The 14,048-nt window shown below is 41.7% G+C and overlaps 1 protein-coding gene and 1 pseudogene across 2 annotated transcripts in view; one reads left to right on the top strand and one right to left on the bottom strand.

Moving 5' to 3' along the window:
* Klhl6 (kelch like family member 6) overlaps positions 1 to 14,048 on the top strand; it is a 112,471-nt gene that overhangs the window by 27,704 nt on the left and 70,719 nt on the right. Inside the window, exon 1 of one of the 2 annotated variants that reach the window (XM_090342807.1) lies at positions 1,335 to 1,424. The exons of the other annotated variant lie outside the window; for it this stretch is intronic. Within the exon in view, the coding sequence (XP_090198933.1) occupies positions 1,414 to 1,424 (11 nt within the window). The 5' untranslated portion in view covers positions 1,335 to 1,413. Of the gene's footprint in view, positions 1 to 1,334; positions 1,425 to 14,048 lie in introns of those variants that run through there. 2 annotated transcript variants of the gene reach the window in all.
* On the bottom strand, positions 426 to 1,243 carry LOC150069006 (programmed cell death protein 6 pseudogene; annotated as a pseudogene).

The raw sequence follows: 14,048 nt of genomic DNA, 5'->3' as shown, positions 1-14,048 counted from the left end.
CAGCCTGGACAAAAAAAGCTTCGAGATTCTTATCTCTAATTAACCATCAGAAGGATGGATATGGAAGTTGGCTCTAGTGGTAGAGCACTAGCCTGAGTGAAAAGGCTAAAGGACAATGCCCCAGTACTGACAATAAAATGAAAAGCTTGTTGTCATAGTTACTCCCATGGGGAAGGACAAAAGGTCCTTTCTGCCAGTCCTAGGGCTTGAACTCATGATCTGGGCACTGTCCGTGGCCTTTCTCAAGGCTAGAGCTCCACCACTTGAGCCACAGCACTACTTCTGGCTTTTTTTTTCTGTAATATTCATTACTTTATTGCATATGTTGTATATTTCAATGAATATAATAAATACTCCCTTAAAAAAGTAAGGCACATGAAAAGTTTCTGTGCAAGTTCCTTTACTACTCATAATATTCCATATAATCCTAAAATTCTATTCTAATAAAATCATTTCAATTACAGAACTGAAGATGTCTAGAAAAGGGCATGATACTTTTTTTGCTTGCATGTACAATATCTGAAACATTATTACATTTTACCCCATGGCACAGTCAACAAACCCCAGATTTGTATCATATCTCTGAAGCTACTGTTATAGCGGCAATAGTGCTAACCAGCTTAGACATAAATATACAGTTAAGTCACAACATTAATTATATAAAATGTACAGAAGGAAGAGTAACTAATCTAACTGCATCCTGTGTCTTGATTCGTCCCAGGTAAAGAGTTTGGCATTTTCAGTCTTTCTTCCCATACTGTATTGCTATTCACAAGGTGTGGTTACACGATGCTGAAGACCACGGAGAGATACTGCTCATAGGACACCTGAACCCAGCCATCTTGATCTGTGTCCTAGCGCCTGAATATGTCTGTCAACCTCTGCAGGACGATGCACCCCTGGATGAAGTCGTCAAACGCAATCTGCCCTCGACCTTGTCTGTCAAACTTTCGGATGGAGATGTCATAGAACTGGTCTGAGAGCCGGTAGCCAAAACCTGAGAGTGCTTGCTTGGGCTCGTTCTTGTCGATCATCCCGGAGTTGTCTCTGTCGTAGGTGCGGAAGACATTCTGCCAGCCTGTGATGTACTTCCAGACGCCAGTAAACTCACTGACGTTCACGCCAGCTTTGTTCTCCCGGGCAAACATAGAAATGATTGACCTGACAGTCACTGGATTAAACGGGGTCCGTGTACCATTGGCGAGTGCTTGCTGATATCGCCCCCCCTCCTATCTTTATCAACCCGCTGCGGTCCACAGGAAGCTCTGGTCCGGCAGCGCTGCACCAGGGGCCCCGGGGCCGGGGCGATACTAGTAGCCGGCCATGGACTGAAGCCTCACGGGCGATGCGGCCAAGGACAACTTCTGGCTTTTTTGTGTGTATGTGGTACCAAGGAATCAAATCCAGGGCTTCATGCATGCTAGGTAAGCAACCTACCACTAGGCCATGTTTCTGGCCCCAAAAGGACATTTTTTTTTTTTTTTTGGTGCCAGTTCTGGGGCTTGAACTCAGGGCCTAGGCAATGTCCTTGAGCTTTCTCAAGAGTACAGCTCTACCGCTTGAACCACACAGCACCACCTCTGGCTTTTTCTGTGTATGTGGTGCCAAGGAATCGAACATAGGACTTTGTGCATGCAAGGCAAACACTCGACCACTAGGCCACACACCTAGTCACAAAAGGACATTTTTGAGAACTCTACCCTCCACCAAAGTCTACTATAACTACATATTGGTGTTTATTTTGAGGATTTTCACTAAGGGCAGATTATCACAAATAATTCATATCGTCTTATTCTAAGTAAACATTTGAGGTGGCTAAATCTTTTTTTTTTTTTGCCAGTCCTGGGCTTGAGCTCAGGGCCTGAGCACTGTCCTTGGACTTTCTCAAGGCTAGAGCTCTACCACTTGAGCCTCAGCACCACTTCTGGCTTTTTTCTATGTATGTGGTACCGAGGAATTGAACCCAGGTCTTCATGCATGCTAGGCAAGCACTTTAACTACTAGGCCAAACTCCCGGCCCAAGGTGGCTAAATCTTAAAGTATGAAGTATTAAAATATGAAATATGCTAGATGCAGTCTTCATATAACATGCCTGGAAGACAGAGTTTGTATTAAAATGTTTTAATAGATAATTATAATTAAAATGTTTTAATAGATAATTATAATGTTTTAATAGATAATTAAATTATATAATTTAATAGATAATTATAATTAAAATTGTGCACCCCAGCTCAGTAGTTTAGGTTATTATCTTAAGTGGAAAATCTCATTCTCAATGTTTTCAGAAGGAGATTTTAAAAAGGGAGAGTTTGAGTTGTTTCTTTCTCCCTTTATAAGCTAGATTTTGGCCAGACTTACACTAGTAAGAAAATGTGATGAAACAAGACTTAGTAAACCATTTTGAACTTAAACAACACAGGGAGCTGGTTTTAGATACTCAAGATATTTCAGTTATTATAATGTCTTGGTTAACGAATTGTTGAAATTTCATAAGGAAATGAAACTCAGTTGTCTGGCTTTTATCAGGTGTTTCTATATGATTGTAGATAATGGTTACTATATAGAATGGGTGTTAAGTGTTCTAGGCTAAATTTCTTCTTGTGTTTCTCCCAAGAGAAGAGGGGAAGTGAAATACGGAACAGATAACATTGCTCTGGGCAGGAAGCAATAGAAAGGCAAATCAACATGGTTCTTCACTTGATCTGTTGTGATTATATTTTTATTGGAAATGTTTTATAGCAATGGCCTTTTGGCTTACCATATGTTTTTCAGTAAATACATTGTCTCTTGTAGCTCAAGCCCAGCAGGGAACAAATATTTCTGCTGTTTTAGGGAAAGATTTTGTACCTTGAGCTACTTTTCAGGTGGCTGAGTAAAGAAAGAGCTGCCGACTTCAGGCTTTCCACTTTGGAGAGGGTCATCTGTTACAATTGGCATGAGTGTATGTTTTTTTGTGAAGTAGACTGGGAAGGGGAGATTAAGTTAACAACACATTTCCTTGATTTGAGCAAGCCTACAGCCCCGAGTGAAGTAAGACAGGAATAGATAACGCTTAGAGGGTAAGTCAATAGTTACAGTCTCCTTCTTGTGTAGTTTGTGTTCCCTTCAAAGAAGTTGCACTTTGTAAGATGAGCTCCTTTTGGCAAGAACAAAGAAGGGACTCTGCTTAACTGATCAAAAGTTGGCCTACAGATATCAAGCCATTGCCTCTTCTCCAGTTAAAGAAAGAGCTCTGGAAGGTCTCTATCAACAGGTCACTAGAGAACAAGTACCCAAGAAGATGGTCAGACAGTGGAAGCAACAGTGTGAGAACTGGTGCTGTCTCCTGTAGGGGGCGTCAGTAAGCTCAGTAGGGAAGATGACACTTTTCAGTGGGAGAGAATGACTCCTCCTGCAGCCATACCCTCTCTGCTTTCTATGGGTTACTCCTCTCTTCCTAGGAATGCCAACCAAACCTTACTCTCATCTTTTAAAAAGCCATCAAGAACCTGCTGCTAGTAGCTCACATCTGAAACACTAGCTACTCAGGAGGCTGAAATCTGAGGATTGTGGTTCAAAGCCAGCCCAAGCAGAAAAGTTTGTGAGAATTTTATCTTCAATTAAACATCAAAAATACCTGGAAGTGCACATTGATATGGAATAATAGAAATAAAAATAATATAAACTAATAATAAGAGAAAGGATCTCCTAAGATATAGAAACAAAAGAATCTTAAAGTTTTTTATTCTTTTTCTGATGATTCTGTATTCTTTACCTTATATATAGTGTTTGGGAGGGTGGAGTGGGGAGGGCACGGAACTTGAGGAAAAAGGTGAAAAAGTGCAGCAGTGGAGTGCACTGGATACTGATGAAAGTGAACTATGCAACCCATGGTGGAGATGGGAAGGAGGGACTGGGAGTGAATGAGGGAAAAGGAAATGTTCTAATCACCTGACTCATGTAAATGTAACCTCTATAACAACAATAAGGTAAACTTAAAAAAAATAGCTGGAAGAGGAGCTGGGGCTCAGGTGGCAGAGCACTAGCTTTGAACCAAGAATCTTGGGACAGTGCCCTACTTTCAAGTCCTGGATCAACACACACACACACACACACACACACACACACACACACACACACACACACACACACCCCAGAGCCATCAAGTTCTGGGTGCCAGTGGCTTATGCCTATAGTTCTGGCTACTAAGAGCCTGAGATCTGAGGACAGTTTGAAGCCATCCAAGGCAGGAAAGTCTGTAATAGTCTTACCTTCAACTACCCAGTCTGCTTCCAATTCTTCACCTCTCTTGGTCTACTCTTTATCTTTCTGGAGCTTTTCTTTCTTCCTTGCATTGACTAACAGAAAAATCGGCATCAACCTGTAACAAAAAATGTGGATTGATTTAATTCTAATAAGAACTCCACAGGCAGAGTGGACTCAGATATGGGCTTTCCTTTGTGGCCGTTCTATTGGTGACCCTTTGTTTTGGAGATGGCTTTGTCCTCAGGCTACTGCCAAGAATTTGTCGGGGGCAGGCAGGAAGGGTGTCACTCATTAGCTAATGGAATAAAAGGGGCTGGTTTCTCCTTGTGTCTGTTGAAGAAATATAGAGATCTCTGCCCAAATCCTTTAGCAGACTTCCCCTTTGCATCTCATTGGCCTGAAGTGTACCACATGACAATTCTTAAAATCATTGCCAAAGGAAAGTGGGTCAGAGTGACTGGACTGAATCCATTGAGATTTCTACTGGAGCTTGTGGTAGAGGTTCTGATTGCAAAGGAAAAGAAGAGCACAGATTCTGGGAAGTATCTGACATTTCAATATAACTTTTGTTTCCAACACTGCACTGCGATAGAATTGCATGAGGCACCCAATCCAGTGATATCTTTGTCTTCATCCTATTCCTCTTTAACCATAGTGTCCTAGTAGAGCAGCCTTTGGCTCTTGTCTTTTGGTTGGTCCCTTTTGGGTTTCTGGGGGTAGCCGCACAAGATTTTAAAATGAGATTCCTCCTGCTTTTCCTGAACTTTTTCTTCTCAACTCCACAGGCATAAATGATTTCCAAATGTTAAAGTGAGGAAATAAAGCAGTTAAGACTGCAATGTAGATGACCAAGAATGAAGTTTAGCTCCCTTATTGATTAAAGAGATCAAGGTACATAAGAGATCAGGGAGAAAATTGCTAGTGTCATCAAGAAAGTCTGTGAGACTCTATCTCCAATTCACTACCAAAAAGCCAAAAATGGAGCTGCAGTTCAAGTGGTGGAGTATAGTCTTGAGTTAAAAAACTAAGGGACAATGCCCAGAATTCAAACCCTAATTCCCCCCCCCTCCCATCCCTCTTTCTCTCACACAGATTCAGTCAGTATTGTGTTTACTGTGTTGAGGGCTCTTTCACTATTAATGGTGTCTGAGTACGTCCAATGGACCAAACATAAATAGAGGAAGCTTACGATATCTTGGATTATATCTAAGACTGCTTGGAGAAAAAATTCCTACATAAATTACAAATTCTGGGGATTCTGAATTGGTGAAGGAGAAAACACCTGTCCAGTTCTAGCACTTACTTACAGCAAGAGTGTTGCCATTGCAACATTTCCCAAGATGGTGGGGTGTGTAAAGAAATCAAGACAATGATTAAAATGATGGTTCTATATTCTTATGGCTCTCTATGTTGAAGTTAAGACATGGGCTCAAATGGGAAGGGCAGAGACCAAATAGCAAGAACACAGAAACATGCTTTCCTGTACCAAGGTAACCTCTGCTTCCTGGCTAAATCATTTAGGCAGGACTCCCAAGGGGAAGCTCCTCAGTTTTGTTACATTTAGTAGTCCTACCCTATTGGGAAAAATGCCAAGTCCCAACAACTTCTGTGGGTTTGACCTTATCCAGCTGTCCAACTCACTTCTTGAAGTATACTGTTCCTGTGTATGTGGTTGACTCTCATTCAACTACCTACCTCAGACCTTGAGTTATGATTTACTAATAAATCACTCTTTACTGTCTTCAAAAAATCATCATCTTATTGTCTCATGAGAGAAAATAATAGGCTACAACTTGTCAAGTTTAGATACCTCTGGTTAGTTTACTAGGACTTCCCTTCCCCATACCTTTTCTCATTCCCCACGCAGCTTCCATCTCAGAAGGATCAGAAGCAGTCTCTCTAGATGGGACAGATGCCTTCACATTTCAGGTAAAACAAAATTCCTACTAAAGCCAGCTAGACTGATGCACATTCACAGTGGAGGAGAGGAAGAACCTTACCTTTTTGTTACTCTAGATAATTCAAAGTACTTATCAAAATGATACTTATGTGTTCTCATCAGTAGTGACTTCCTAACTTTATATTACTTAAGAATGTCAAGAGAAGTCACAGAAATCCCTTCAGCTTTATTTAAGGAACCAAGGACAACTAGTTCTACTATAGCATGATTTACAAAAGCCTTGAAGGAAAAGAAGATACTTTGGGCCTAGAGTTGGTCTAGTGGTAGAGCGCTTACCTAGTATGCACAAGACCTGGGTTCGATTCTGCGGTACCACATACACAGAAAAAAGCCAGAAAGTAGTGCTGTGCTCAAGTAGTTGAGCTCTAGTCTTGAGAAAATCCAACACCAGTGCTCAGGACCTGAGCCCAAACCTAAGACTGGCAAGAAAAAAAAATAAAAGATAGTTTTCTTTTCTGATTATATTGTGGGCATCCCTTTGCCCAAAGTATTATTAAGGCTAGCATCTTCTAATCCAATTTCTAAGAGAAGTAATGTCTTAATGCTTGTCCTAAGTATTCTTCCTTCTTCGTCTTTGCTTCTGTGATTTGTTGTTTTCCTTTGTTATTTCATGCCTTAACTGATAACTTCAATATGTACCTTTAGCTCAAACATTTTATTTTCCCTTTCATTTATTTCTCCTTTTGCTTCCCCTTTGTCCTCCTCCTCCCCCTTCCCCTTCTCCTTCTTTGTATTCCCTTTCCTTCCTCCCTCTCCATCTTCTTCCTCATTTTTTTTTTTTTTGTTGGTTGTAGGGCTTGAACTCTGTTCCTGGGTGTTGTCCCTGAGCTACTCAGCTCAAGGCTAGTGAGATATCACTTTGAGTCACAGTGCCACTTCCAGTTTTCTGGATGTTAATTGGAGATGAGATCATCATATCTATAGTTGGGGCATTCCTAAAGTTCAACTGTCAGTGTGATTGTCTGAGATAGTTCTTAAACTAGGTCTTTTCTACTGATTCTATTCATAGACTACTCTGATTCCCTTTACTTACTCTTCATTCATTCAGTATCTCATAAACTAGGAAAAAGTGTTTTCTTGCTGGTTAAATCTTGCCATCACGAGAGGGATTCCTCAACCCTCAACCCTCTAGGCATTTGGGAGTAAGAGAGAAGATTTGCTGGTAGTGCTCTACAAAGAAGTCATGTTATATCCCTCTAGTCTCTTCGCCTTTGGATGGAGCTTAGACGAGCCATTCCTGTCTGGTGGCAGCTGCAGGTATTTTAAAGGCCTGTGTCTGTCTGTGTCCTGCCTGACCCTGACTGACTCACAGCAGTCTGCTGGCCCTTCTCTGCCTGACTTTAATTACTCTGCAACAGCTGCTGCTCCTTTACTGGTGTAGCCCCAGCCTAAGGCTGACTTCCAACTGACTTCATGAGCACAGACACCTAAAGGGCCATGAGGTAGTTTCTGCAGGTCTCTGTAGAAGGGTACTTTCCTGAGGGTATTGCCTCTTTGAATTGCAGAGTCACTTTCTGGAAACCTTGCCAAGAGCAGAAGAGTCTTCTGTTTGAACTCACCATGATCGGAGCAGCAGTAACTCTCACAAACGTCCTTCTATGCAGATCACTTTCATCAGGCACAAAACCAAGAATATCACTCATTCTGCCTCTCCTCAGAACCAGAGACAGGAACTCCCAGATTTCATGAAGGAGCTAAGCAGCTACATTAATATGCCAGGAAGGTGTATTCATATGCTAGGGCATGAAGGTAAGGTAAGGAGTGGCCTGAACAAGTGCTATGCTATTGGTCACTTCTTTGGCCACAGTCCTCTTTTCTCGCCTCTGTCCCCAGCTTTGGGCATATAGTAATGCCAGGAGTGTTTCTGTGCTTAGAAGGAGGCAGAACAAGGGAGCCACGGATAGTGAATGCTTTTGGGACTAGGGGTGTGGGCTCTTGGTGGCCTGATTCCATTCTGGGGACTGGAGATAGTTTACCACAGGAGGGAGTCAGGGTGAAAGGGTCATACTCAGGTCAGCTGGCTTGAAGCAATGGAGACCACATGGCCAGGGTGGAGGACCAAAATCATCCCCCAAACAAGCAATGTAAGTAGCAACGGTTCCAAGTGTGAAGAATGGGCCACAAGACTTATGCAAAGCAAAGGCTGCAAACAGTAAGTTTGAGATGGAAATTCCTTCTCTTGTGGGGTGGGTGTGAAGACGAAAATAGCTGTGCAGGGTGTACAGATAGAAGGCTGGGCCGGGGCCGGCCTGGAGCCAGGTAGACAGGACTTCTCAAGGTCTTCTAGTTGTGAAGTACGGGGTTGAACCAGTGTTGACATTGATACCCCTGCAATAAAACTTTGGCTCATATGAATCAATGGATTTTTTTTTGCCAGTCCTGGGGCTTGAACTTGGAGCCTTAAGCACTGTCCTCGGGCTTTCTCAAGGCTAGCGCTCTACCACTTGAGCCACAGCACCAGTTCTGGCTTTTCTGTGTATGTGGTCCTGAGGAATCGAACCCAAGGCTTCATGAATTCTAGGCAAGCATTCTAATACTAGGCCACACTCCAGGCACCTGGATTTTTTTTAAAGTTCCATTATTTATAATAATAAAACTGGCATCTCCTAATAGAAATGTACCCACAAGCCAGGGATCCTGACTTGGCTCATGACTAATCTTAGCTGTTCAGGAGGCTGAGAGCAGAAGACTGTGGTTTGACATCAGCTCTGGCAGGAAAGCCCTCGAGACCCTTGTTGACAATTAAACAACAGCAACAAACACTTCTCAACTTGTAATGTCACATGCTTCCTTTGGGAACTTGTTAAGATGCAGATTTTGAGTTGGTGGTCTGAGATTCTGCATCCCCTTTGATGCTCCTGCTTCTGGCCAGACTTGAGTACTTAGAGTACCTTGAAACAGTTCCTAGTAGACCTTTTAGTTCAGAATCTCCTTAGGAGTTTACAAAGTACCCATACAGAATGCAAATGACAAGGCCCTACCTCCATGTAAGAATGCTCAGCATCAGTCTTGCTAAGAAAGCGCTTCTGAGCCATGAGCTGGTGGAGGCTGAGGATCACAGTTTGAAGCAAACCTAGTCATCCTAGTCATGAAACTCCACGAGACTCTTATCTCCAACTGACACCAAAAAAGCCAGAGTGCAGCTGTAGTTCAAGAGATAGAGTGCTAGGTTTCAGCATAAAAGCTCAGGGACGATAACTAGGTTCTGAATTGAAGCCCCAGGACTGACACTAAAAAAAAAAAAAGAAAGAAGGAAAGAAGGCAGAAAAGAGCAGAAAAGGAGAGAGCGAAAGCGGGAGAAAAACCAGGGAGGGGATAACAATGTTCCAACACAGATGTACTCACTGCCTTACATATGTAACTGTAACCTTCAGTATAATAAAATTAAATGGAAAAAAAAAGAAAAGGGAAGTTCTTTTTTTTTTGGTTGTTGTTGCTGTTTTTTGTTTCTGTCAGTTGTGGGGTTTGAACTCAGGGCCTAGGTGTTATCCCTGAGCTTGATTGCTCAGGGCTAGCACTCTACCATTTTGAGCCACAATGCCACTTCCAGTTTTCTAGTGGTTAATTGGAGATAAGAGTTTTATGGACTTTCCTGCCTGGGATGGCATCAAACTGATATCCTCAGATCTCAGCCTCCTGAGTAGCTAGGATTACAGGTGTGAGCAACTAGTACCTGACCCAAGAACAGATTTTCTACATGACAGTTTTAGTTGGTTTAGGGTGGCCTTGTAATTCCTCCCTTTGGTGGCTAGTGACTTCTAGGGTCACAAATGAAAGAGCTGCTGCCATATAAATAACCCTAGGACCAAATAAAGCAATGACCTCAAGCCAGAACCAGTAACTTACCTCTGTAATGCTAGCTACTTAGGATTGTGAGTGGGAAGTTTGTAGTTCAAGGTCATCCCAGTAGGAGAAGTTCTTGAGACTACTTCTCAATCTATAGCTGGGTGCAAAGGTGTGTACTTGTCATCTCAAGTTATGTATGTGTGGGAGAAGGAGGTTGGGAAGATCCTGGTTCTAGGCCAGTCAAGCTACAAAAGGCTGCAAGACTCCATCTCAATGGATGCAATAGCATGAACTTGTTATCCTAGCAAATATGGAAAGCCTAAAATAGGTGAAACACAATCCACATCTGCACACAGGCAGGAAGTGAGACACTATCTTAAAAGTAACTAGCAAAAAGTAGGGCTGGAGGTATGGCTAGGGCCCTGGAGTTCAAATCCCAATATTTAAAAAAAAAAAAAAAGAAAAGAAAGCATGACACCCTCCCCCTTACTCCTCAAACAGGTTGAATGGAAAGTCTGAATTCAAGGGAGTCTGAGAGTCAGTGCTGAAGCAGTTGCAAGCACATTCCTTCCCGCCCTGCCCTACTTTCAGAAACCTCAGAGGAGCCCTGGACTTTCCACAAGATGTGAGCTTGGGACTAGCAAACTCTCTTAACTATTTACAGGGGCAAGCTCCTCACATCAGGACAATACTTCAAATTGGGCTGATTAAGTGCTATGATGGAGAAAATGTTAAAGTTAAAATTACAGTTATTATCCTTATGCTCATGCTCTAAGCAAATACTGGTTCATTAGCATTAGAAAGTAGTTGAACCTAAAGGATACAGAAAAGGCTTAGTTTGCTATAGAAAGTGGTCAGGCTTATGGGATGTGCTCTGTGAGATGTTCCTAAGGCTACTTAGGAGCTAACCTTGCTATTTATCCAGAGTGGGGTTGGACCTTTCTCCCGAACCACACAGACTGAACTAACTTTCCACTTGTTAATTGCTAAGCTTGATGAAATCATAAGTTTTGACAAGCTACAGAGGTATTTTGAGAGCATAAGTTGCAGTCTTGGAAGAAGTTTGATGGGTTTGAATCATGATTTAAGTTCCCTGTGGTGGCTATTAGAATTTTAGGAAAGTATTTCCATACACTTCACTATTTTTCCCAAGAAACATGACTTCTGGATTTGTAAACACTAATTTTAACCATCTGTAATGTAGTAACACAGATGTATTTGTACCCAGAGTGGAAACTAGTGAGTTGGCAGTGGGGACATTATGGACTATGCTGAGGGGACACATTGGACTTGAAATCCTGCCTAAACTCTCTTCACTAAACTGGGCATCCCCAAGTGGGAGAGACAGGGGTGCCTTTGTCTAGGTAGCTACTCCGAGGCTTCGCCATTCCAAAAATCACACATGGTGCCAAGGATGCAGGACATTGAAAGACATCCACAAATGATGTCACAGGAGGATGGGCTGGCCTATCCAGAGATGGCTATTAGGGCAGGACACCCCACATTGGCACCCAAATAGAAATAGACCAAGAAAATGTTGTCAATACCTTGTTACGAATTCCTTTGGACTAACCATTTCTCAAGTGACTCAGGAAAAAATGACAACATGTTAGGAGACATGTTGTTTAACTTTGGACTGCTTCTAAATCTCTTCCAGATGTTTCTGAATTGGTATGGACTTGCCTACTAAATGCACTACAACTTCAAAGATGAAAGTGTATTATGCCCATAGGGATATCTCAGGGATTCTGAAGTTTTAGAGATGAGATGGAGTCTATGGATATTAGGTTATAAGATTAATTAAGGCTTGAGTCTGAGTCTGTGTAGGTTAATGCTCATACTTCTTTAGTAAAGTGACTTCTAAGACTATGCATATACATAATTTATACATAATTATATACATAATTTTAATTTAAAGGTATATATCAGTGGAGCCCTATGGAAGTAGACAAGAGAAGAGAAAAAACTTCTTTCCCTGGCTGAGCAGGGAAAAGGCACATTTATTTGTAGTACATATAAAAATACTCCCTAGAAAGGGCTTCTCTGGCTTGGGTCTTGTGTTAGTATTGGAGTTAAGAATCAGTAAGAATTTTTTTTGCCAGTCCTGAGACTTGAAGACTTGGGCTTTCCTCAAGGCCAGCGCTCTACCACTTGAGCCACAGCACCACTTCCGGCTTTTTTCAGTGTATGTGGTATGGAGGAATTGAACCCAGAGCATTGTAAATGCTAGGCAAGCACTCTATCACTAAGCCAAAGTCCTGGCCCCATCAATAAGATTTTTTTTTTCCAGTCCTGGGGCTTGAACTCAGGGCCTGACCACTGTCCTTGGGCTTTCTTTAAGGCTAACACTCTACCACTAGGCCAAACTCACGCCCACAGAAACACAAATTTCTAAGATATAGTTTCTGCCCTAAAGTACACACAATAGTGCGAGAGGGGATTGGAAGGGTTACTGGAACAGATAATTCCTGTCATAGAGTGCCAGGAGCTGGAACAGAAAAACCCAGAGTTTTATGGGGGCAGGCAGGCAGGAGATAACCCTAATGCAATTTGAATAGGGTTAAGGAGGCAAGCTTCCTAGAGAACATAGTATCTCAACCAATATGCTTCCTCTAGGAAGGGTGGGAAGTAGCTCTTCTATTCTCTCAGACTTCCCGGGGTGGTTTCATCTAGGGTTCTATCAAGGATCAAGACTCCCTGGAAAGCATCATTCATCCTGGAAAAGCTTCCATCTGAGAAACCTTTGCCACCTCCTCCCTCAAAGATGTTACTTGATTTACTGTAGAAGAGAACTTATTTCCATTGAAGCCTTTGCCTTCACTGTAGGCCAAAATTCAGGACATTTCTGTGGCGATGTCTGAATAAAAAAGAATGTCTTATTGAGATTTTTTTCTAGCTATAATGTTTTCTGATTCTAAACTTTTCAGATTCTTAGGAAATTTGATTTCATACTGTGGATCTTAGAATTTTTCTTTGAAGTATAAAATAATCAAGTAATTTGGACCTGCAGTGTTCAATTTTGTGAAGAATAATAAGACAAGCTGATATTACAAAGAACTGAAGCTTCTTGACCGTGGTTAGTAGATTTATAATAAAGAACAAAAAATTGAACTGAGGGGGTAAAGATAGAGAGTATCTCCCTAGCAACTGTAAAGCCCTGTGTTTAAACCCCATTCCCACACAAAAAATCAGTTTAGCTGTAGAAATTATTCATCAGTTGAATAATAATTGTCTTGCCTAGATTAGAGTGTATATATATATATACACCCCATATATTATATATATATAAATAAAATTATCTTTTGGTATACCCATATCCTGTTCTTGCTTAGGATGAATTCTGAAGGAAAAATTTAAAAGTCATTTATTAAAATAAGAGGCTATGAATAGTCTAGATAGCAGGTGCCATTCAGGACTTTTATTGGTTGGCTCATAGAACTCAGCAGCTTTGAGTTGAAGTAAGATGTGACAGGATCTTATTCTGTTTTCTGTTGCACTAATACAGTGTCTGAAATTGAGAAAAAAATCATTAAAAATAAAGAAAATAAATTGATTACCTATAATTCTGGAGGTTGAGAAGTCTCAGACTAAAAGACTGCACATTGTAAGACCCTTCTTACTGATAAGACTCTGAAGAGTCCCAAATTGGTAGTCAAAGCTATTACAAAGAAGCTGGGTGAGATGGCTCACGCCTGTAATCCTAGCTCCTCAGGAGGCTGAGAGCTGAGGATCGTGGTTCAAAGCCAGCCATTAAAGAACGTGAGACTCATCTCCAATTAACCTCTAGAAAATGGGAAATGGTGCTGAGGCTCAAGGGTAGGGTGGTAGCCTTGAGCTGAAGCGCTCAGGGACAGCACCCAGGCCCAGAGTTCAAGCCCCATGACCCACTGGGGGAAAAAAAAATTTATCACAAAGTGCAACAGAACAAGAGTGTCAAACACAGCTTATTTTATAACAACAAAGCCAGACATTTTCTATAATCTAGGAATCTTGCTCTGTTTCATGTGCTTCACGTTAGTAAAGGATAGCAACATCTGTCCAGTCGTTGAAAGTAGAA

Source organism: Megascapheus bottae, chromosome 1 (genome assembly GCF_031878675.1).
Source record: "Megascapheus bottae isolate mThoBot1 chromosome 1, mThoBot2.hap1, whole genome shotgun sequence".
Lineage (NCBI taxonomy): Eukaryota > Metazoa > Chordata > Mammalia > Rodentia > Geomyidae > Megascapheus > Megascapheus bottae.
Note: the sequence above shows the minus strand (reverse complement) of the source record. Positions and strands in the feature narration are given on the sequence as shown.